At 44.0% G+C, this 21,107-nt stretch overlaps 2 protein-coding genes across 3 annotated transcripts; both read right to left on the bottom strand.

The window, feature by feature from the left end:
• Positions 1-295: 295 nt before the first annotated feature.
• On the bottom strand, positions 296-10,524 carry zfyve9b (zinc finger, FYVE domain containing 9b). 2 transcript variants are annotated; one of them, XM_035647038.2, is made up of 16 exons: positions 10,026-10,524; positions 7,682-8,487; positions 7,467-7,566; positions 7,171-7,388; positions 6,798-6,909; positions 5,850-5,972; positions 5,204-5,359; positions 4,780-5,004; positions 4,609-4,691; positions 4,038-4,142; positions 3,796-3,946; positions 2,948-3,028; positions 2,552-2,714; positions 1,895-2,000; positions 1,628-1,807; positions 296-1,178 (listed from the first exon to the last, which is right to left on the bottom strand). In XM_035647038.2, exons 1-16 carry the CDS (start codon positions 10,087-10,089, stop codon positions 1,017-1,019), a joined length of 2,835 nt encoding a protein of 944 aa, XP_035502931.2. In that variant the 5' UTR covers positions 10,090-10,524; the 3' UTR covers positions 296-1,016. The 2 variants fall into 2 exon arrangements, with proteins under 2 accessions (XP_035502931.2, XP_035502932.2); XM_035647039.2 differs by having other exon boundaries at positions 7,171-7,373; positions 10,026-10,523.
• A 1,665-nt stretch (positions 10,525-12,189) lies between these two features.
• On the bottom strand, positions 12,190-16,318 carry ptgfr (prostaglandin F receptor (FP)). The gene is made up of 3 exons (XM_035647748.2): positions 16,146-16,318; positions 14,971-15,779; positions 12,190-13,822 (listed from the first exon to the last, which is right to left on the bottom strand). The coding sequence occupies exons 2-3, from the start codon at positions 15,763-15,765 to the stop codon at positions 13,511-13,513; spliced, it is 1,107 nt and encodes a 368-aa protein (XP_035503641.1). The 5' UTR covers positions 15,766-15,779; positions 16,146-16,318; the 3' UTR covers positions 12,190-13,510.
• Positions 16,319-21,107: the final 4,789 nt, after the last annotated feature.

The following is a 21,107-nucleotide window of genomic DNA, read 5'->3' as shown; positions in this document are numbered from 1 at the left end:
AATGCAATTATTAATACCAAAATTTAAATTGGAAAATAACAAACTATGTGAGAAGAGAAAATTACTTGTAGGTTATTACATGCAATATTTGACCTGTGATGAGGGTAATCTGCACCTGCTAATTAAAGTTGTTGAACAAATGCAGTGAAGGACAAATGGCAATATTCCCTGAAAGGTAGCAAAGTAGAAGTAAAGTATACAACGACAGTACCTAATGTAAGTAAAAATACTTTAAAATGTACTTAATTCAATGTACTGGGTGCTGTGAAGAGTGTCAGCGATAAACGGGCAGTAATTCAGTCATTGTTTGAGTTTAATTCAAGGCTGACATTACATTGTACATTGTACATTTCATTAGCAGTCAGTTAAAACACATCCAGTACGAAAACATTCTTCAGGCATTCATTCGGTGTGCATCCGATTTCTACAGATCTACTACATACAGTACTTCAAGTCATTCTCTGTTTCTTTTCGCATTAGGTTCGTGGGGCTGAATCCAGCTCCCACTTTAAAGGTATTCTCCATATTGGAAATCGTATTGAACATCGTGACGTGGATGATATCAAGCTATGAAATATGCTACTACAGTGCTACAAGTGCAGCACCCTGGTCTGTTGGTCCACTGAAGGTTGCATGCGTACTGAGATTGTCTGCTGCAGGGCAGAGTGAGTTCAGAAAACCACTAAGGAGTCGGACCACTTATCTCTACTCGAGGGTGGATGAGATGGATGCAGGCCTTGGGTGTGGTCCGGTTCGCCCTTTGAATGCTATACTTGCCCTGAAACCGATGGCAGCGCTGATGAGACGGGCCAGAGACAGAGTTGTGGTCAGGGTTGAAAAGATTATAATGGTTGTGTGTGTGTGTGTGTGTGTGTGTGTGTGTGTGTGTGTGTGTGTGTGTGTGTGTGTGTGTGTGTGTGTGTGTGTGTGTGTGTGTGTGTGTGTGTGTGTGTGTGTGTGTGTGTGTGTGTGTGTGTGTGTGTGTGTGTGTGTGTGTGTGTGTGTGTGTGTGTGGTCTAAGTGATGTTCTCCAGGATGTAAAAGATGAGCTCCATCACGATGGGCTCGTCGCCCCTCTTGTGCCCCCTGCTGTGTATGACGGGGATCAGCACGCTGTCCAGGGCGTTAAGGTACCGAGCTGGGAGGGGCTGCCCGTTGCTCCCAGCCACGAATCCCACCTGAAATTACAAAGCAAATAGTCACACCCAGGGGACTGTGTTATAAACTTTACTACTAGGCATCATGTGAGTCACATCTTACATGATTTGCTATGCCAGTCTGTCTGTCTACTAATAACATTGATATTGAAATCAATGTTATAAATATATTTGTCATCAAATACATTTAGTTATGCACCAAAGTGCAGCTACTTGCAGCTTGACTTGGTTTTTGAATTCTATTTTGTGATAATTGCATGTTTCATGGCGTTTTCATAGAAAAAAAATCTATAGCATGAGTATAATATTTTATATAATCATAACAGAGTTTTAACTCAATTCTGAAAGTATGCAGGTACTATGTATTTGGCAGCATTCATGATGTCACCGTCTTAATAGGAGGCGGACACATGACATCTGATGCTTCCAAGACCAGTTTTAACCTCCAAACATTTGAATTATTTTCCGACCTCTTGAGAGTCAAACGTGACACGCAGTCCCAGTTTGGCCATCCCGTCCTCTTTCAGCAGTTTGAGGTGTGGACACAGTGCCAAGCAGAAGGCTCGGGCAATCCGCTCCGTTAGCCGGTTGTGTTCTGCAGAGTCACTCGCTCCCCCTTTGGGATTATCCCCCGTCTGCAGGAAGAACACCTGCACAACACATTCACGCACATGTCAAGGGGGGAGACCATTTCAGGTGGATTGAATTGAATATTTTCAGCGGATCGTCAAATTTACTTCTGTCCAGCGGATGATCTTCCCATTTTCTTTGTACTCTGACTTCTGGAACATCTTGGTGCTGCTGATGGACTCCATGGATTTCCCATCGATGGGACTAATAACTCTGGGGTAAAGAAACCATTATTAAGACTGACAACGAAGGTAACATCATGCAGGCGTAGGGTAAGTTTGGATAGTCTCTAAACCTCTAGATTACCACAGCTAGATGGGAAGAAGTGATTGAAGAAGAAATGAGTACTGAAAGTTCGGCAAGTTCCCTCAAGTGCGATTTCTATCAACTATGCTTTAAAATGTGCCTCCAATTTCAATATTTCAATATTTTTTATGTGCAATCATACTACCACTATTTATCCTGTTTACACTATATATAAATTATTGCTATTTTTATATTTACTCATGGTAATGTTTTCCCTATTTCTTATGTTTCCTTCTGTTTATATTGCATGTTGACTCATTTATTACTTTTTACTAATGTCTTTGCCCCTTTGCTGCTGCAAAAGAGGAATATCTTACATATCATAGATGTTTTCTGATCATCATCTATTCATTTCAAGCCTTTTGAACGTTTTCATTCATCTGTGTTTGAGTGCGATGGTTGTGCTGTTCTTAGTTCTGCAGCTGGCACGTGAACTTCGAACTGGTGGACACACTCACCCTTTATTCACAGTGTACTTTTCCTCCACCCACTGTACACAAACAAGCTCCTGGCTCTCTGATTGGTCAAGCCGTCCACAGGTGACAGTGTAGTCTTTCATCTCCCGTAGTGACCGGCGGAGCTCTGCCATGGTTTCCACGGTGATCTGCACCATTAGCCCGTCTGAGGAGAGCGGAGAGCGGTACAGGAGAAACACACAAACAGACACCGATGGAGACACACGTACACACACACCTAGACATATAGTCTGTTAAAATGTACACAGACACACATACATACAAACATCAACATGTTCTGAATGCACCAGTCTGAAGGCAGGGATGTTAACAGGCACTACTTCAAACAAGTAAACAAGGTCAAGGTCAACCCCACTCCCCTCTGAGTGAACATCCTACCTTCTACAATGCTGGACTTGGCCAGGTATCCTGCAGACGCCTTCAGAGCACTACTGAATATAAAAAAGCAGGATCCAGTTACTGTAACAAAAACAAAATGACAGAAAGAAAGAAACCGTCTTTAGACAACAGGGTTTAATCCGAGTGTGAGCAGTCTTTACAGTGACATGATGGTGTAGCGACATCTAGTGTTGTATGAAGGAAAGTGCACCACTAACTATCTACACTAGAACCCATGGTTAGTTTGCAGCGCTTACTTTTCCCCTTGAGCAGCCTCCAGATGAACCATGAACAGCATATACATATTAATTTGTAATCTTAAATTCAGTGTAATGCCACAATTCAATTTTGTATGGCTGCACAATTAATAAAACTAGCATTATTTTATATATAGCTCCATAGACCAAAAAAAATATTAATATCTCTGGCAATGTTATAATGTATAGTACATGTCTATGGGTTTGCACAATGTTTGGATGCACAACATATATTGGTGATCATGGATCACTCATTAAAAAAAATCCTTGAAATTTAAGAAAAATATATAGTTAAAATTATTTCTTATTAATTAAATACAAGTTTTTTAATTAATAGATAGCATCAAATGACCTTTGAAATTGCACTTCTTTGAAGTTTCTTGAGAAAACTGACACTGATTCTAGCTCTTATACACATATAAAATGTGCTGATCTCTAACTTTTTGTGCAGTAAATCATAAAAATATCAGTGTTTCCCTGAACAGCAGATAATGCGCATAATGCGCTCTTCAGTCCCCCACTTCAGGGCATTGAGTCCAGACTCTGATGTAATGTCTAGAACATAATGTCCAGTATAGTGATGTAACCCACCTTTGCGTGGCTGGTTGTGGATGCTGATGGCCTGGGTCTGGTATTGGCCACTGTCTGCTTGCACACAGATGAGGTGGGAGTCTGCAGTCTCATTGAAGCACGCCCCAATGGCCAGCACGTGCTCATTGGACTTATTCAAAGCCTTCATAAGCTAATGTGAGACAAGTGAGCAGAGAGGGAAGGGTGACGAAAAGCACACAACTTTAGCATGAACTATCAAGCGTGTGGAGGCTTAGTCTGACCTCATTATACCCAGAGGTAGGTATCTTTATGCAGGTCGTCTGAGCCTCTAGATCCACAGTGAGCCCCGGCACCACTGGTAGGCTGTAACGGTAATTCCTAAAGTCCTGGAACGGGGATGAGAGAAACAGGTCGATGTTCGTTCTGGAAAAACATATTAGCTTCACTGAACATTTTTTTTTGCACGACTGCTTTGACCTTTCTGTGCTCTCTTTTCTTACTTCCTATATATCATGATCACACAGACCAGATGAAACTGGTCCAAAAGTTCTTGCAAGATTTCCTGTATGGAAGTGCACATGTAGTCGCTACGTAGCGAACACGTGCGCACAGGGAAATAAAAGATGGAGACTTGATTGGGGCTCCTCAGCTCTTGTGCGATTTATATGCAGTTGAGACTCTCTTGCAAGAAGCTTGGGAATACAAACCCTAACCCTCATTCATAGATGTATACCACAATGTCTAAGATGGTACGTTTGGTAAAAATGAAGACACTAAAACTCCCTGTTATTGATGCTAAATAAGGTTTCGTATCACCAACATAAAGAAGTTGTTACAAAATGTCACACTCACCACTAATAGTCTCATTATGGTGTGACCAATTTCCCCAAACAAGGGCTTCCTAGAGCGCACACTGTACAAAGGGCAAGGGTAAACTGGAAAAAAGAGAAAGTTAGTGAGTAACTTGAAGGGGGAAACATGTCGCGTCACAGATGCAAGATTTCACAGCAACCCCTGGCTCACATCTGTACTCGGCCCCCAGTCGCAGCATGAGACGCAAGGGAAAGGCTTTGGCCCAGGCCACCTCCGCTGTGTGGACCAGCAGGCCGAAGAGGTAGGGCTGGTTTGGCAGAGGTAGACCTTGGAGGGACTGGAGAGTGGAGTGAACATACAGGAAGCCTGCATGCTCCTCGCTGCCGAGGAAAGTGCTGCCAAACAGGGAGAGTGACAGGTGTTTGACAACCTTCCCTACAGAAATGAAGAGGAAATAGAAAGATGTGTAATCACAAAAAAAGAAGGAGATGGCAGTCAGTGTGTTGAGACTGTTTTCAATATAGATATTGCAAAACTGCATGTTTAAATCTTGATGCGTGCGTGCGTGCGTGCGTGCGTGCGTGCGTGCGTGCGTGCGTGCGTGCGTGCGTGCGTGCGTGCGTGGGGCTGTGACCTGTGAGCGTGTCCCTGTACAGCTGGACGAAGTGGCTGAAAATGTCTTTGGGGAAGGTTTTCTCTTCAGGCAGGCACTGCAGCAGCACCACCACCTCCACCTGGCCCACAGCATGCATTCCCTTTGTGGTCACGCACCAGCACTTCCTGTTAACATCTGTCACACAATCGAGGCACAACATCAGGTGTCTACAAGGACAGGACAAGGACAGGTAAGTGAAAATATTCAATTCAATTTTCAATTCAATTTTATTTGTATAGCGCCACATCACAACATACATTGTCTAGGTGTCAAGGTGAAAATAAGTACGTGAAAATATAAGGTAAGAAAGTACACTGAAGAAAGAAAATGTTTACCAACGCAAAGAAATCACGTCAATTGGCAACTCACAAATGAATTAAGGTTGTTCAACTTAACAATTTATGACAGTGACCAAATCAATGATTCAACCTTTCAACTTTATTTATTTATCATATACATTTATTTGTGTTACCAATTGAAGTATTTTTTTGTTTCGGCGTAGTTCTTTCCTATTAGAATTTTCAAATCAGCTCCTTAGTCTGTGTGAAAGCACTAGATTACCAGCAATGTTATAAACTTTAAATGCATTTTATCATTCGGTGAAAATAACAGAAAAAATACGCACAGTTGACCAGCTTAACCATAGCGAGTAGGTTTGCGTTGAGGACGAATACCAGGGGCCTTGGCCTACTGCTCTCCAGCTCCTGAATAAGCAGCATCTCCGAGGGTTGCTCCTCCACTGTGTAATCTGAGCAACAACAAAAAAACATAGTATCACTGCAATTATACTATTGAGTTTGAAAAAGGCTTCTTTCTTTTTTTTCAAAGGAAAAGAAAGAGAAACCAGCTTCGCCGAAGATTCATGTGTGAAAATAAATTCCATACAGCTGTGTGGAGATTAATAACCACTGGCTAAATGCCTTGCTCAACGGCACTTTGATGGTGAGCAGTGAAGACGGGGATGCGTGTTCATCTCATTGCATTGTACTGATTGTACTCGTGTCACAACGCTACGTTTAACAGCACAAACACAATGACCGAAGGACGAAGTACAACAACAGCTGGACAGAGATGAATCTAAGAGACTGTTCATACAAACCAGTCTGATTAATATGTTACAGAACCACATCCGTTTTTTGTGGTGATCTGCAGCAGCCTGCATGATTTCATGATTTGATGATTCGATGCTGCATGATTTCATCCTTGGTTAGCAGGATGAAATCATGCATCACCAACACCAGGCTGCTGCAATGGATCTTGATGCAAAAAAGGAACCACTGAAAAGAAAATTAAATCACTGGCTAATCTTTTATTCAGTACAGATGAGCTTAAAAGTGTCCATTTAAGTGCTGCTGTCACTACACAACATTTTGCACTTTCCTGTGTCATCACCACACTGTCCTTCACCTCGTCTTGTGCTGTTGAATTTGTATGGCACTCCCGTCTCTTCTTGGCACCACTGAACACTGAGCAAGGCACGGAAGCATATTCCAAGGTAAATACCAGTGTCTGCACTACTAGCAACAATGAGGCAAAGTCCTTTTTGCTGAATCTGTGATTCTCACTACATTACCTCCCTTAACTCCCGTGGAGGTGAGGATGGGAGGCAGGCCATCCAGGGGGATGAGGTTGGCAGAGCTGCTCACTAAAGCCGTGGTGCCCCAGCCATAAGGACCACAGGCCTCCTAGGGGAAGATGGAGACAGAGAGGTGGGCATGGTTTTTTGTCAAATCTATGTTGTGCAAACTACCTGGCGTGGTACCATGCTTGACCTCCTTCCATTACAAACCAGGTGTGGATAAGAGGTCGAAAAATGGATGGATGGATGTTGTGAAAAGTTATCTAGCAAATAGAAACGCTGGCCACAGACACTCATGACTCCGTTTCCCCTTAATCATAGAGAAACAAGTGTCACGTCTATGGTGTCATGTTTTGGGTGATCCTACACTGATAGATGTCCGATCTGGCCGCGAGGCTCTCCTGATCTGTGGCGAACCCACGGGACTTTTGACCTGCTCGCCCAGCGCTCGTCTCATCAGCGGTGAGAACGTCGGCCCTCGGACTGGCGTGGTGGGAGCAGACTCCGACTGCTTACTGGTGAGGATTTCATCGGCGAACCACACCCTCCTTTTTCCCCTCGGGGGTGTCCCTGAGGAGACAACGTCTGAATATTTAAGCAAAGTTTCCTCATAAAATGATTAACTTTAACAAAAAACTAAAAAAACCAACTATGTGTCCTAACCTTTGATGAGGGCTGAGTGACAGCAAACACAAACTCGTCCCTCCTTGCCATCCAGATGTGTAAGTCTGAACTTCAGATTGGAGCAAAGTGCGCAGAATACCTGAGGATACAAACGTACACATGCACACAATACAAAAGGATGCATACGCACATTAAACGCTTATGATCGCATCTTTTAAATGCTGCACAACACATGAACAAAAATCATTTCTCACCTTCCCACAGGCACGGCAGTGGTGCCTCCTCTTAGTAAATGTAAACTTTAACCCACACTTCATGCAGACCTGTGCCTGAGCATCAGGGATCCACACTGGTGCCACCTCCCCGAGGACGCTGCCTCGATCCTTGGACAGAATACCAGCGGGGCTCGGCTGGCTGTCATTATCAGGATCCCCAGGGGAAATTGCAGAGTCTCCCGTTGCTCCCTCCTCACTGCCTGCCTGGGCCTTGCTGCTGTTGGGCTCATCTCTTTTGTTAGATTGGGTCTTCTTGGACTGACTCTGAAGCTCCCCGGACACCCTGCCACATGCCTCCTCGTGTGAAAGAGCAGAAGGTGCTGCAGCTGCCTCCGAGCTGCAGGGCTCTGGTTGCTGCCCGCTCTCCTCCAGCTCCTTCTCCTCAATAACAGAGTCCTCCTTCGACTGGGGGGTCTGGGGTTTCTCCTCCTCCACCTCGGCCTCATCCTCCGGCCACGCAGCTTCAGCTGGGCTCAGCACCAGGGGGCCGGATGACTCCCCGAAACACCCCTCGCCCCACGAGGAGATGGCCGTCACAGTGCAGCTGCCCTCTTCCAGCTGGGAGGGTGAAGCAGTTTTGGCAGGATGCTCAGGTGGTTCCAGCTCACACGGCACCAGAGTGGTCATGACCGCTGCATCTGAAGCAGGCTTGGAAGGCGACTCTGGCCTGATCTGTCCGCAGCCCAATCCAGGTTTGGACACGTCCCCATCTTTGAGCACAAGCAGGCACGGTCTGTTCAGCCAGTGATGCTTGGTGTCCTGAAGAGATGGATTGTCTCCTTCATCTGTTTCGAGGGGGGAACATGATGATACCATCAACACTCCCCGCCTCCATCGCTCTCGCCCCTCATCAGGCGCACACACATTTACACATGCCATGCAGGCACGCTGATTAATAATGACCCATTAGGTGGAAAAGCTGTGTTCACATGTGCTAAGTGGCCTTTTAACAGCACGAGTTAATTCATATCATCCCCTCTGAGCCCCCCCCCCCCGTGGCTTTCAATCACCGCTAAAGGCAGCATTAGCATTCGGTCGTCCTTGAGAGTTGATCACAGGACAGACTGTACAGTTTTAAGAAAAGTGATTTGGTCAGTGCTTATTGATGTTGAACCATTATAGGCCATAGAAGTGACTGATGTTACAGGTTCAGTATTGGTAATTGGCTCTGTAAATCATCTCATATTGAAGATATCAGTGTGGTACCCTGAGGGTTTGGTGTTCAAACTAAAAATATATGCTGGTATTTTTTATATACTGCCTATATTCATGTTTTTATTCGGTAAAAGAAAAAAAACATGGACTACATTAACAAATGTGTATGTAATTAAAAGGTTTGGACCCAAGTTATGCACTTATAACCTGAATGTGCACTCCAGTAAATATAAATAAGTGCTCTTTTCTCTAACTGCTCCATCCATAATCTCAACATCAGACTACAGAAAGGCAAATCCCTCATTAGCCAATTGCTGTTTCAGCATCTTTCGGTAATTGCATCATAACCATTACTGCACATTATACCAGCATGCAATGCAAAGGGGGTTAATGTGGCTATGGTGTTTCATTTTGATTGTGACTCGGGAGAACTAAAACAAACACTGGTAGTCTCTACAGCCTCTAGTTCCAACTTAAACATGTTTTGTTTTTTTTTGCCATATCGTTGGATATGGTTTGGCACCAAACTGATGGAATGGGATCTAGTTGCTTTTGTCAAGACGGGTAAGATAACATGTATTTCAGGTTAAACTGCATTGCAGCTCCGTCACGAAAATCTTCATTTAAAAAAAAAAAAAAAAAAAAGGAAAAAGGCGAACCGGGCCGGAGCGGGTCGTTCCGTCCGCGGGCCACCGAGGGAACATTCCCCGGCTGCACCGACCCGACTGAGCGTCGAGCGTCGCTCGCTCCGCGGGACAGTGACGCATTCAGCGCACGTGCAAATGTTTAATCCGCTCGCGGGCACCGAGGCCGGCGGCAATGCGACACTCACCCCGCACCTCACGCACCCCCGTTACATCAGACCATGAGGGACACCTCGCTGAGGTGATGCTCAGTGAGGTGTTTGATGTGTGTGTGTGTGTATGTATGTATGTATGTACGCTACACTGGTATGTGCGCAACACACACACACACACACACACACACCATGCGTTTCAGGTGATGCTGACTGTGCGCGCAGTCAAACGCTGCATCAGCGATTTTCTGTGATAAAACAGCATCATCGTCCTGCAACACACACACACACACACACACACACACACACGGGCAGTGAATGGGGAGCAGGCTGCATCCGTCCCCACCCGGTTGGAATCAGTGCATCTCTTACCCTCCGTTATCGCCCCCAGGAGGCTTTCGTTCTCGTCATCCCGCGCGGAGAAGAACTTCAGCATTTTTTCCCCCCGATCCCGTCACATCCAAGGGGCCGAGGCAGATGGATCCGAGCAGCAGCGGCTTCCCGACGAGCGGAGGACGCGGGTGATTTTCGCCTCTCTGCCCCACACTCCGTGTGATGATCTCCCTCAGTCCCTCCTCCCCTGTGTTTCTCTGCAGCTCTTTGAAGAAACTCAAGAGGTGTGCAGAAACGTCCCCCCACCCCCCACCCCCAGTTTGCACATCCCGCAGAACAGCGAGCCAAGCCAAGACAACAGATGTGGTGCGGTGCCAGAGGATGAGAAGCCTGCATGGCTGCACGCTCAACCGTGCATCTTGAAGGAGATGGAAGGTTTCAGCAGGTCACCATCATTGTATTTGACTAGTTTCTATTCAAAAGTGCATTTCAAAAAATGAATCTTCAATTTGGCCGAGAACCATTAACAGGAACAGAATCTTCTCAATGACCACAGCACCGTCTAAAAGAAAATGTGAAATCACTTTTATCTTGCTTCATAAACCCCCCAAAAAGTCATTTACACTATTAATGGCTGTAATCCTTTGTCAACGCTTTTCTTGACTTAGTGCACAAGCCAGGCTGACTCAGACATCCCTGGGGCCATAACAAAGTATGATAGTGTCTGGTTTTAATGGGGGAGAGTGTCCGATAAGTCTGGATGAAACGCCACAGGAGGTTTCTCCTTCATACTGCAGATGAACCTGTGTGTCAGTTTGCCTCATTCTTCGAGGCTTCATCGACGTTCTCCACAAGATCTGCAGAACAACAAGATGGAGAACACCTCCGCTTTTACTCTCCTCTCCAAATGCACTATTGAATTTATTTTCTTAGGGCGTGCATTGAACAAAATACCACTTCTACAAATTGTGTAAGTAAACAATACACACACAAAAAGATTATAGAATTCTTGGATGGCATTATGAAAAATTATTATCTTCATGTATGTAGACAACATATTTCTAATAGTTCATACCTGGAACACCATCACCATCCTCCTCAATGTCCTCCCCTTTGGAGGCTTGCTGAGAACTAAGATGAAATGTAAATACAAAAAAAAGAGATAATAATTGTAACCAGGTGTGTTATATTTTCTCAGAGGATATGTCTGTTGATATTCTGTATATTTTTTTGCTGTCATCAAAGACCTGCACTGTATGTGCAGGGTATTCCTCTGTGCCACAGTCGTCCACACTATTAAAACTCAACAGTGAGTCACACCATTGTGACTGTTTCCCTCATAAAACTGGCGCTGTAGTTTTTTTTCTCTCAATCGCACCAAATGGGAATTAATCCACAGATGAAAATAGTTCAACACTGTCAGACATAAAAGAGCCAATCAGCACAGCCAGTAAGAAATCATTCTGCCAGGTTTTCTAAATGAAGCGTGGAGCCACGTTAAAACTACCGACTGCAAATGTCATAAAATGCCACGATCTCTATGGTTAATTTGGAAAGTCGACTGTGGACGTCTTCAAGATCAATCTCGATACGAAATCATCAGATCGTAGGCCACAACTTTCTACCAGTCAGTGACCAAATCTGACAGTGGTGCTGCAACCTGCATAACACCTTCACTTTTCTGACCTTATACAATACAATGACCTCGAGGCAAGTAAAGTCATTTATTCATGCAGCCTCAAATGATTGTTTCACGGGGCTTTACAAACTGTACAACACACAACACTGTCTACCCCCAAATGCAAAAGCACTTTCAACGGAAAAGGAGTCCATCTCATTTGACACATGTACAACAATAACTAGTGTTTCCACCAGTTCCTGAAAGTCCAGTCTTTCAATCACAACACCTGACAATCTCATATCCTGATTGAGAATTAGTTTCATATCCAGAACGATACAAATAGTTAATCATACAGTTTCTCACAACAGAGCATACTGTAATATGAAATGATGCATCTATATTGTAACACAATATATAATATCATATCGCTTCGCCCTGTTTCTCACAGCTCAACATCATATTATGGATGACTTTGGATGTCGTGCTGCCACCTACAGGACACTTTATAATTTACACTTAATAAACCCTCCTCCACTATAAAGTGACAGTTCACCCAGAATCTCCTAATTTCACTGTGAAAGACTGAACTCACGGTAGAAACTGCAAGGTTAACAGAAAACAACTCTATCATGAGATCATATCAAGATTTTATAGCAAAAAAGTATGAAAATGTCCAAAAAAGCCCACTGCAAAACTCTATAATTAGCATCCTCAAAAGATGTTTTGGGCAAAAAATAATTCCCTTCTAAGTCACATGCTGAATAACACCCATTATAACAGGACACTAATCTAGTCTGTAGTGGTTTTTATTTTATTAAAATTTTTTACCATTTCACATTTTGCCCAAATATTGAAAATGGATTCCACGAGAGGAAGATTATGTACTAAATAAACACTTGTGCAGAGCATCACATCTTACTTTGATGTACACACTGTATAACCAACCAGCAGACTTCTGAATGACATTTATCATAACTGCATGGAAATAATTGAACATCAGGAGTTTAGATTTTACAGTGTATTGTGCCCATCAAAAATGAATTGACAGAGTATTCAAAAGGATCTGTGTTATAAACTTCCGTGAATAAGAATAAAGATCTCTGAAGATTGGATCAAATCGGATGGTGTGTGTGTTACAGCAGCGCAGTTACATACATTCTGCACATTCTACAGTTAAACTACATAAACTGCATGGACCTGCTTCACATTACAATCAAGACTTCACATGTAGCCTGTGTTTGCTGACTGATTATGAATCCACATCATCTTACTATTCACATGTGAGGGCTGTGGAAACATGCAGGGCTGTACCACATCCAAACCTGATAATCACGAGGTGCTGGACGGCAGCGACGGAAATGTCCGCACGCGCTTTAATTGCCTCCCAGGTGATGTTTCGGCCACAGGCCCTTCTTCTGAAACATTACCTGGGAGGTAATTAAAAAGATTTTTGGGAGCATCAACTGGTTTGCGGACATTTTCGTGTCTTCTGCGATGCCATTTTGTGACCAGAGCCACTGCCAGCAACAACAGTGATAACGTGAGGCAAAGAGAATCAAACACATTCAGTACAAGTTTCTCAATACAAAAAGCACAATAAAAGAATAACTGAAGCAACCTCACTCTGACTGTCATATTTCATGAACAGTTTGGACAGTTATAGGTCACAGCCGCTGGTCCATAGAACAGAGCTGCAAGCTAAGAGCAAAAACTTCCGCCAATGTAACGCTATCACATCACAATACTGAGAGTTCATAGTGATCAGTTTGCAAAGCTAACACGAAGACAGACTCTGTGTGCAGCTCTCCCAATGTTCTTATTTCAACAAAGTTCTCCACAACTTCCTCCTGTTTTTGTCCTCACTTCCCAGCTGCTCTCAGATCAGAACCATTCAGACCAGGGATCATGTGATGGATTTGATCACAATGTCTGAAGGAGGAACTCTGCTGAGGCAGTCGGACGGGCCGACACCTCCAGAGTTGCTGGTCTCCACAGAGCTGCGGAGCATGCTGCACGTCCAGCGGTGCGGGTTCGGAGACGTTGAGTCCCAGCAGCAGTGGATCAGCGTGAAGATCTTCCTCAGAACGGCCCTCCTCAGCAGGATGTAGACCCAGGGGTCCAGGATCTGGTTCCACGTGGCCATGCGTATCAGCATCAGCAGAGTGAAAGATGCGGGCCCATCTGTGGCTCTGCTGCTGAGAATCATCACATGGATCTGGTGGGGTGGTCGTAAAATAATGAAATCCTTTTAGTTGGCATAATGGAAATCAAGTTGGAAGAGGCCAAAATATCTTTCAGCACAGAGTTTAATAAGCAGAAATAGACAAATGCATAATCAACAATTGTGGTTCTCATGGACGAATGAGTTAACACTTTTGTGAATTATTCAATATAAGTGATGCAAATGTCATTTCTCTGAGTGATCAAAAGCTTTGTCTCGCGTTCCCCTCCCATGTTTTGGTAAGATATGCAAATGCTTCATTGGAATCATCTTTTATAGTCATTGTTACACAATGAACCTTAAAAGCAGCTATTATGTTTTCCAGAGACTGATGGTGTCTATCAGTAGACAAAAATCTGCCCTTGAGAAAGAACATTTCATTATCATCCACAAATGTGCCGAGGTTCAGTACACAGACGTCTTTGAAATGAGGACTCACAACTAAAGTTATTGACTACAGTAACAAAAGTCCTGTGACAGAAAAAATTCGGAATTTTAAAATATGTGACAATCTGTAGGATATCCTTTAAAAAGTCTCTCATATAGGGTTTGCTTTTTTGTCAAATACCACGTCAAACTCGCTCTTCATGTTCACAAAGCAATGTTTGTTTCCACAGGACTTTCAAGATGACAAACCGTGTGCTCGGTCACACCCATTGCAAAGTTTACTGGCAGCTGTTGACTGGCTGTTTTCCTGACTCTCTAAAAAATTGTTTGCTGTGCTCCTCCGTACCGTCTGCACGACAGATGTTTGATGCAAATCAAAACATCAAACAAAACAGTACTGGGGGAAAAACGTTTTTACATAACTTTTAGTTAGTTTGCAGCAGGGATTTAGAGGGATGGACAGATGAAAATCAGCTTTGTTTTAATTCACCTAGCGGGTTTCTATTCTTCAAAACTCATTTCACTGCCAGTCACTTTGTTCTTAGTGATGCTAAAAAATGATCATACCCCCAGAACTGACAACAAGCTGCTGTGGTTTAAAGATCACAAAAGCAATGGTGTGTGGGAATGTCAATGGAATAATAGAGGGGAAACTAATTTTCAATAGCCTCAGCATCTTAACTGAGCCAACACTATAAATGAATTCAATAGTTTTAACCTGCACTTTTTTTTTCATCCTGAAGAAAAAGTCTTACCAGTAACGGGCCCCAGCAAACGCAGGACACCAACATGATGGCCAGGAGCTGGCAGATCATCTCTATGTGGTAGGAAGTGCCTCTGCAGTGGTGCTTGCGGCGTAGTCTGGCCTGCAGCAGAGTGCAGCTCGTCAGAGTATTGCATACAATGGAGAGCAGCAGGGCCAGTAGCCCAAGCACGGAGAAAAGCAGAGGCAGGAACACATCCAGCCAGTCTTCGGGTTCCTCCATGTGGAAGAAGCAAAAGCTCCTGGAGCTCTGAACCTTGTAGGGCCTCCACAGCAGCACAGGCAGCACGGCCACCAGGGCAGCGACCAGCCAGGTGAGACCCAGCAGCCGCTTCATGTGGTGGGGAGCCAACACGGTGGAGTGGAAGATGGGCCTGGTGACACCGATGCAGCGCTCCACTGCCATGGCGCTGCCCAGGAACAAAGGGCTCAGGCCGAAGAACACCATGCATGCCCCGAAGACGCTGCACACGATGCGGTGAGGGTCAAACGTCTCCCATTTCTTCTGCGAACTGTAAACAAAGAGCACCATGGCGCCGGTGATGAGGTGACCCAGCAGGTCTGTGACCACCAGGCCGCTGGCGAACAGCAGGAAGGACGCCCTGGACTTGATCCGGACGTGGTTGTAGGACTTGACCAGGATGAAGACGGCGAGGCTGTTGGAGAAGATGCCCACGCTCATGGAGATGACGGACGCGGTGACAGACAGCTCCTTCTGGCCGCAGGTGTTGTTGTCGGGTCTGACCTCTGACCTGCAGCCAGACTCTGAGCTCTCATTGGTCGACATGGTGGAAATGGAATCTGAAGGAGAAGGTCAATGGGTTGAGTGGGGTGTGCATTTAAAAAATGCTGTTCCGAAGGCTGAACAAATACATTTTCAAAATGTAACCTGCGGTCTGATAAGAGATTTTACATCTTCAAAAAACTGATCAATTCATCTACACTCAGAATTGTAATGATTTCTTGCAGACTCTAGACAGTGCACATTGAGTTTGACTGTGCAATAGGTTTCCACTCACAAATAATTGTTTGCCACTCCGGTCAACATTGGCCAGTCGCCCCAAAAAAGTCATTACTTCACGCTGAAGGATTTCCCAGACTCTCGTAAGCCTGCTCCAAAAAGTAACGACAGAAGACGAAAGGTCGATACGTGGCACAGCTCCTTACCTCCGTTCTGCGCTTCCCTCTCTCACACAACTCGCCATCAGTCAACAGCTGCTGCACTCCGGGACTGTTACAACAGTCAATAACACAAAGGGACGTCCCGTCAGCGCAGCGGTGGAAGCCACTGAACGTCCCGACTCCGCTCCGCTGCTCCACGGTTCTGTGGACGCAGCGCTCTGCGCCGCTGGTTCCTCCTGCGCTCAGCTGGTGCCAAGTGTCTCTGTGAGCGCGCAGCTCGGAGGCTGAACATCAAGTATGAGTGTCTCTCGCATTCGGCCTAAATCTGCATACTTAAGTGTCGACACTGTGGCTATTCAGTATATTGATTAATACACTTTGTGAATGCATGCAATTACGCATGGTTGCCCTATTTGACGATATGTGTCTTTGGATTTGGACATCTTATGATACTGTATATTGTTTTGTATCATTGCAATTTTGAGGCTCATCCTAAATTCACATATGTCACAAAAAATAATCCATCCATCCCATCACTTCTCCATTCTTTCAACTGGTTGCTGTTTGGTCAACTTCTTATGGTGCCATGGATTTGCATCCTTATCTGTGAAAGCCATGGGATCACCTGCTGAAGTCATTTTGTTTGTGCTTTGCACTTAGATTAATTGAAACAATTAGAGCCCTCCTCCCAAAGATTCACCAAAATCAAATTCCACAATAAATTTTGGTGCAACTTTTTTAACTGGAAACGTGTGGGGTATAATTCTTATCCTCATGTTCAACATTCATTATCCAGTCCCAACTTCACTCGGATGAATTTTGTTATCAAAATGTTAAATGTCTTGTCTATATGTAACATTAATACATTATTCTGATGGTTCGGACAGAGCTTCGTGCTGTGGTTCATCGCAGTGCCCTTTTATTGAGGTAGTGACCCAGTCAGTGGGGGAATGATAGCCAGATTGTTTTGTCTGGTGGAAAAATATGTTACGGTTGTTTTGAACAACCTGCAGCTATGCAGCCACCGGGATAAGAAAGAAGGATGAGGACAGATGTGCTTCATTTGAAAAACAGATGCTGGTTGTACCGGTCCACTGTTGGTATGTATTTCCAAAATGAAACCTGGCCTGTGAATTTGATCCCTTTTCATCAACAGTCACAGTTTTGTGTATGATGTTGAATACGATGAATAAAGAGGATGCTTGTAGCAGTAACTGTGAGGTGGAAGTTGCTCTCATGGGGATCTGAAGTGTTGCAGACCCCGTGTTTATAGTGAATCAACAGACAGTAATCACACCTTCTAATCAGGCATGAAAATACATTTCTCCATGCTCATCGCATCTCCAGTATGGCTGTATTTTTTTTTTTTTCTGGAGATTATTTCTTCCACTAAAACATAATCATGTGTTTGCGGTAGTTGTTTGCACACAGTCAAGTCCTCGGTTATAGTCCTGCCCTGGCTTTGGGAACAACTTGAGCATATCCAGACAGGATGTGTGTGAAGTTTGGGCCTTTAGATGATGATTGTGTTCTTACTCTGATGAGGAAGCCACATTCTCTTCGCCTCCTCACTCACAACAAGGAGCAGATGTCAACAAGGGAAGATTTGTTTTATAGTTTTTTTTGCCGAAACATGGAAAAAGAGAAGAAAGAATGAGCACATGATTTGAGAGCATAGGTTCCTTGTAGTAAGTTCCAAGGAGAGTGACACAAACTCTGTATCACTCTCATGGACTCCAGGGAACATCGTATTGACATAAGTAAACTCAAATTCCTCATCAACCTATAGCAAAAATCATCACTAGTATTTGTAGAATCTTGAACATAGAAAGTGTATCATGTTGCCGTCAGTCACACTTGACACCTTAGACTTATTTTAAAGTCAATGCGGCTCTGTGCTAGTTCGTGTGACTTTACTGCATCTTCAACCACAATTGTCCTGGGTCACGAAGTTTCAATCAGTAGTAATGGATTTTCCTTTGAATAAGCCAAACTGAAGTTCAGTTTGATAAGACACAGGAATCGTCCTCTTTCTTTTTTCTTTTTCTTTTTAAACCAATTCATTGCTGCACCCCGGAGGACATTGCTTTATCGAGCCTGAAGTGTGAAGAGATGCTCCTCCTGAAGTTAATTTCCTCTGTAATTTCTCGCTCAACAGAAGAGGCGTCAAATGTTCCTTTCACTCTCTGTCGCCTTTTCTCGCCGCAATTACGGTGGAAGAGGGAGGAAAATCTGACCCAGGGCACATCCACAGTCAGACTGTGGGAACAACTCGTGTGTGCATTTCCTACATTGTTGGTATTTCATTGGAAATACCGGAAATGTGTGAGATTTAGTGGTATTATGTTACTAATCTTTGCTCATAATTTCACCAGCCAAACTATAATGATCCTACTGCTTCAGTCATGTTCGTAGCCAAAATATACACTTAGTGAAATACTGTTTGTTTTGCGGTGTGATCAAAATGCCACCTCATTTCCGTCTTATACCCCAGCATCATGTAGGCAGTAGCCAAGTAGGCATTTCCCAGCAGCTTGTCAAATAAGGCTGCAATTTCTTTCCCATCATGTTGGAATGGTCATCTTGTTTCAGTAAAAAAAAAAAAATTAAAGAAGAAAAAAAAAAGGAAATGAAACAAACACATTTTTTAACAACATAGTTACTGCTGGTCCTGCTCTCACTGTAAAAACGGAACGTCTTGTCCTCTCAATGTGTTAATGAAACCTCTTCTTCTTCTTCTTCTTCTTCTACTAAGCCTTCTCACGTTGCCTAATGGTCACAGATTATCCAACACGGTGGCTCATGATAAAGTCTTTTCCCAGGTGACATTACACCTACAAGTGTGGTGTCATACAGTGTCTGCAGTGTGCTGTAATGACGGGCAGCGGAGTGGGCGCTCACAATGCAAGGCGAGCACAGGCATGGGAAGTGCAATCACATTCTTTTGTGGAGTGCATCAAATGAGGTTGCTGTAATAGGCCGACTGCCTCAGTGGGTTATAGATGGAGCCGGGAGTAGATTGAGCAAGATGGGGAAATAACCCATAATACAGGCTTTTTGCCAGCAGCAGCAGCAGCAGCAGCACTGTCACTTCCTTCTCAGCGTCTCCATCTAATCACAAAAAGTGTCTGTTCCTCTCCTCTCACTCATCCTGCCTCTCCCATCATTTCTTTTCTCTCCGTCTGTCTCCGAGTCTCTGACCGAAGCATTTCCCCGCATTTTGGAAATTGTTAATGGAGCAGAGTTGGCGCAATGGGGAGGAAGGGGCAAATAAAGTGTCAAAGCTAAAGCCACAGCGACAAGGGACTGGTGATGAAAGCGCTCAGTCCAGAAAAAGTAAATGCTCAGCAGACTGGACGCACGTTGGGCTCGTGACGTCCTTGTGCCACAATCCTCACCTAAAAATTCTCACCTTTAGCCGGTCAAACTTCTGGTGTTCAGACACACCACAAATTGGATCATACTGTCTGAGGTCGTGACACTGGAGTGCCAATCGAATGATGTGACATTAACGACTGAGAATTAGAGGACCACTGTCAGTTGCTGGCTTGCCTCCCAGACGTCTGAGTCCCATAGTACCTGTGTGTGTGTGTGTGTGTGTGTGTGTGTGTGTGTGTGTGTGTGTGTGTGTGTGTGTGTGTGTGTGTGTGTGTGTGTGTGTGTGTGTGTGATTAATGCATAGTCCCACAGAGATTGTCACACTGAACCTAACATCTGACCTTTGTGAAGACACTGATATAGACTACAGCTGGGCAGCACAGCTGAAAGAGACATCTGTGATCCTGCTACGTATTAGAGGTTCAACGAAGGCATCGGTGTGCATCTCATAACTGCTGTTAACAGATCTGATTTACTAAGCCTGGTGTTCTGAATATTCAACTCCACTAGCACAGCCAGCTCGTGAGCTCATAACCCTTGAAGTGGGAACATACACCTTTCTTAAACTTGTGATAATGATGTTGAAACTGATTGCACAGTGTTAATGGTGTTTGAAAGACCACACCCTCGGCGTTTATATTGGTCTCCTATAAACCTTGCTTTCTCCTTTATTCTCTTGGCCACGAATTCGCGAAAAGAAAGCTGCAGCTTCCGAATAAATTTAACTTTGCTTGCTTCCCTCATTTGTTGTCATCAAAGTCAAAATGTCGATTCAATTACGCAGACGCGTGTGTATGGTGGCGAAGTTGTTACTGGCTCTTTCTCCATTGTGTTTGTGTCTGAACATACACTGATGCCCACATACACAACACATACACTACATGTTCGGTAACACCTAAAAACCTATGTGTTTGTTTCTGCTTATCACCAGAAAAACTGGAAGCATTCGAAAAACCCGAGGTCCAACACAGGGTGAGTGTGCTTTGTTTAATTTTCCTTGGTTTGCTTTTTAATTGCCCTTGCATGGGGTCTGCCAACTTCACTTGACGTAAGAACATTCAATAAACGCTGACAGAGTGCTGCGCAGGATGACTCACTTTTCTGCGAGGAGCTTAAACATTAAGCCGGCACAGAACATAAGGACTCTCACAGACAAACAAACACGCCGTCGAGCCGTGACACACCTGCACTTAGTGAGGGGCATTGTGGGAACATCTTGCGCCGTTTCCCTGGACTAAAGATGGTTGAGGCACTTTTGATCATTTACCTCAACCTTTTTAAACCAGCACGACAGGAAGAAAAATGTCTTGAAGTCTGCTTTTTAAATCCTTAAGTATGTAATTAGCCAGATATTTTAAAAAATTTTTTTATTTAAATCGTAAAAGAGTTTACAGAAAGTAAAATGTTAATCTTGAAAACCCGGTTAAAAAGAACGACAGAGAAAAATCTCCTGAGCTCAACATTACATCTAACAGTGTTTAAATAAATTCACTTGAAATTAAATTAGATCAAGCCGTAGCCGTTTCAAATGTCACTGAAATTAAAGGTTATGTGACTGACGGACAATAAAATCAGAATTCATATAAATTAAAATGAAATAAAGCGGTACATTTATTAGGCCTGACTTAA

The sequence above is a fragment of the Scophthalmus maximus genome, chromosome 13 (assembly GCF_022379125.1).
Source record: "Scophthalmus maximus strain ysfricsl-2021 chromosome 13, ASM2237912v1, whole genome shotgun sequence".
Lineage (NCBI taxonomy): Eukaryota > Metazoa > Chordata > Actinopteri > Pleuronectiformes > Scophthalmidae > Scophthalmus > Scophthalmus maximus.
This window is presented reverse-complemented; position numbering and strand designations above follow the sequence as displayed.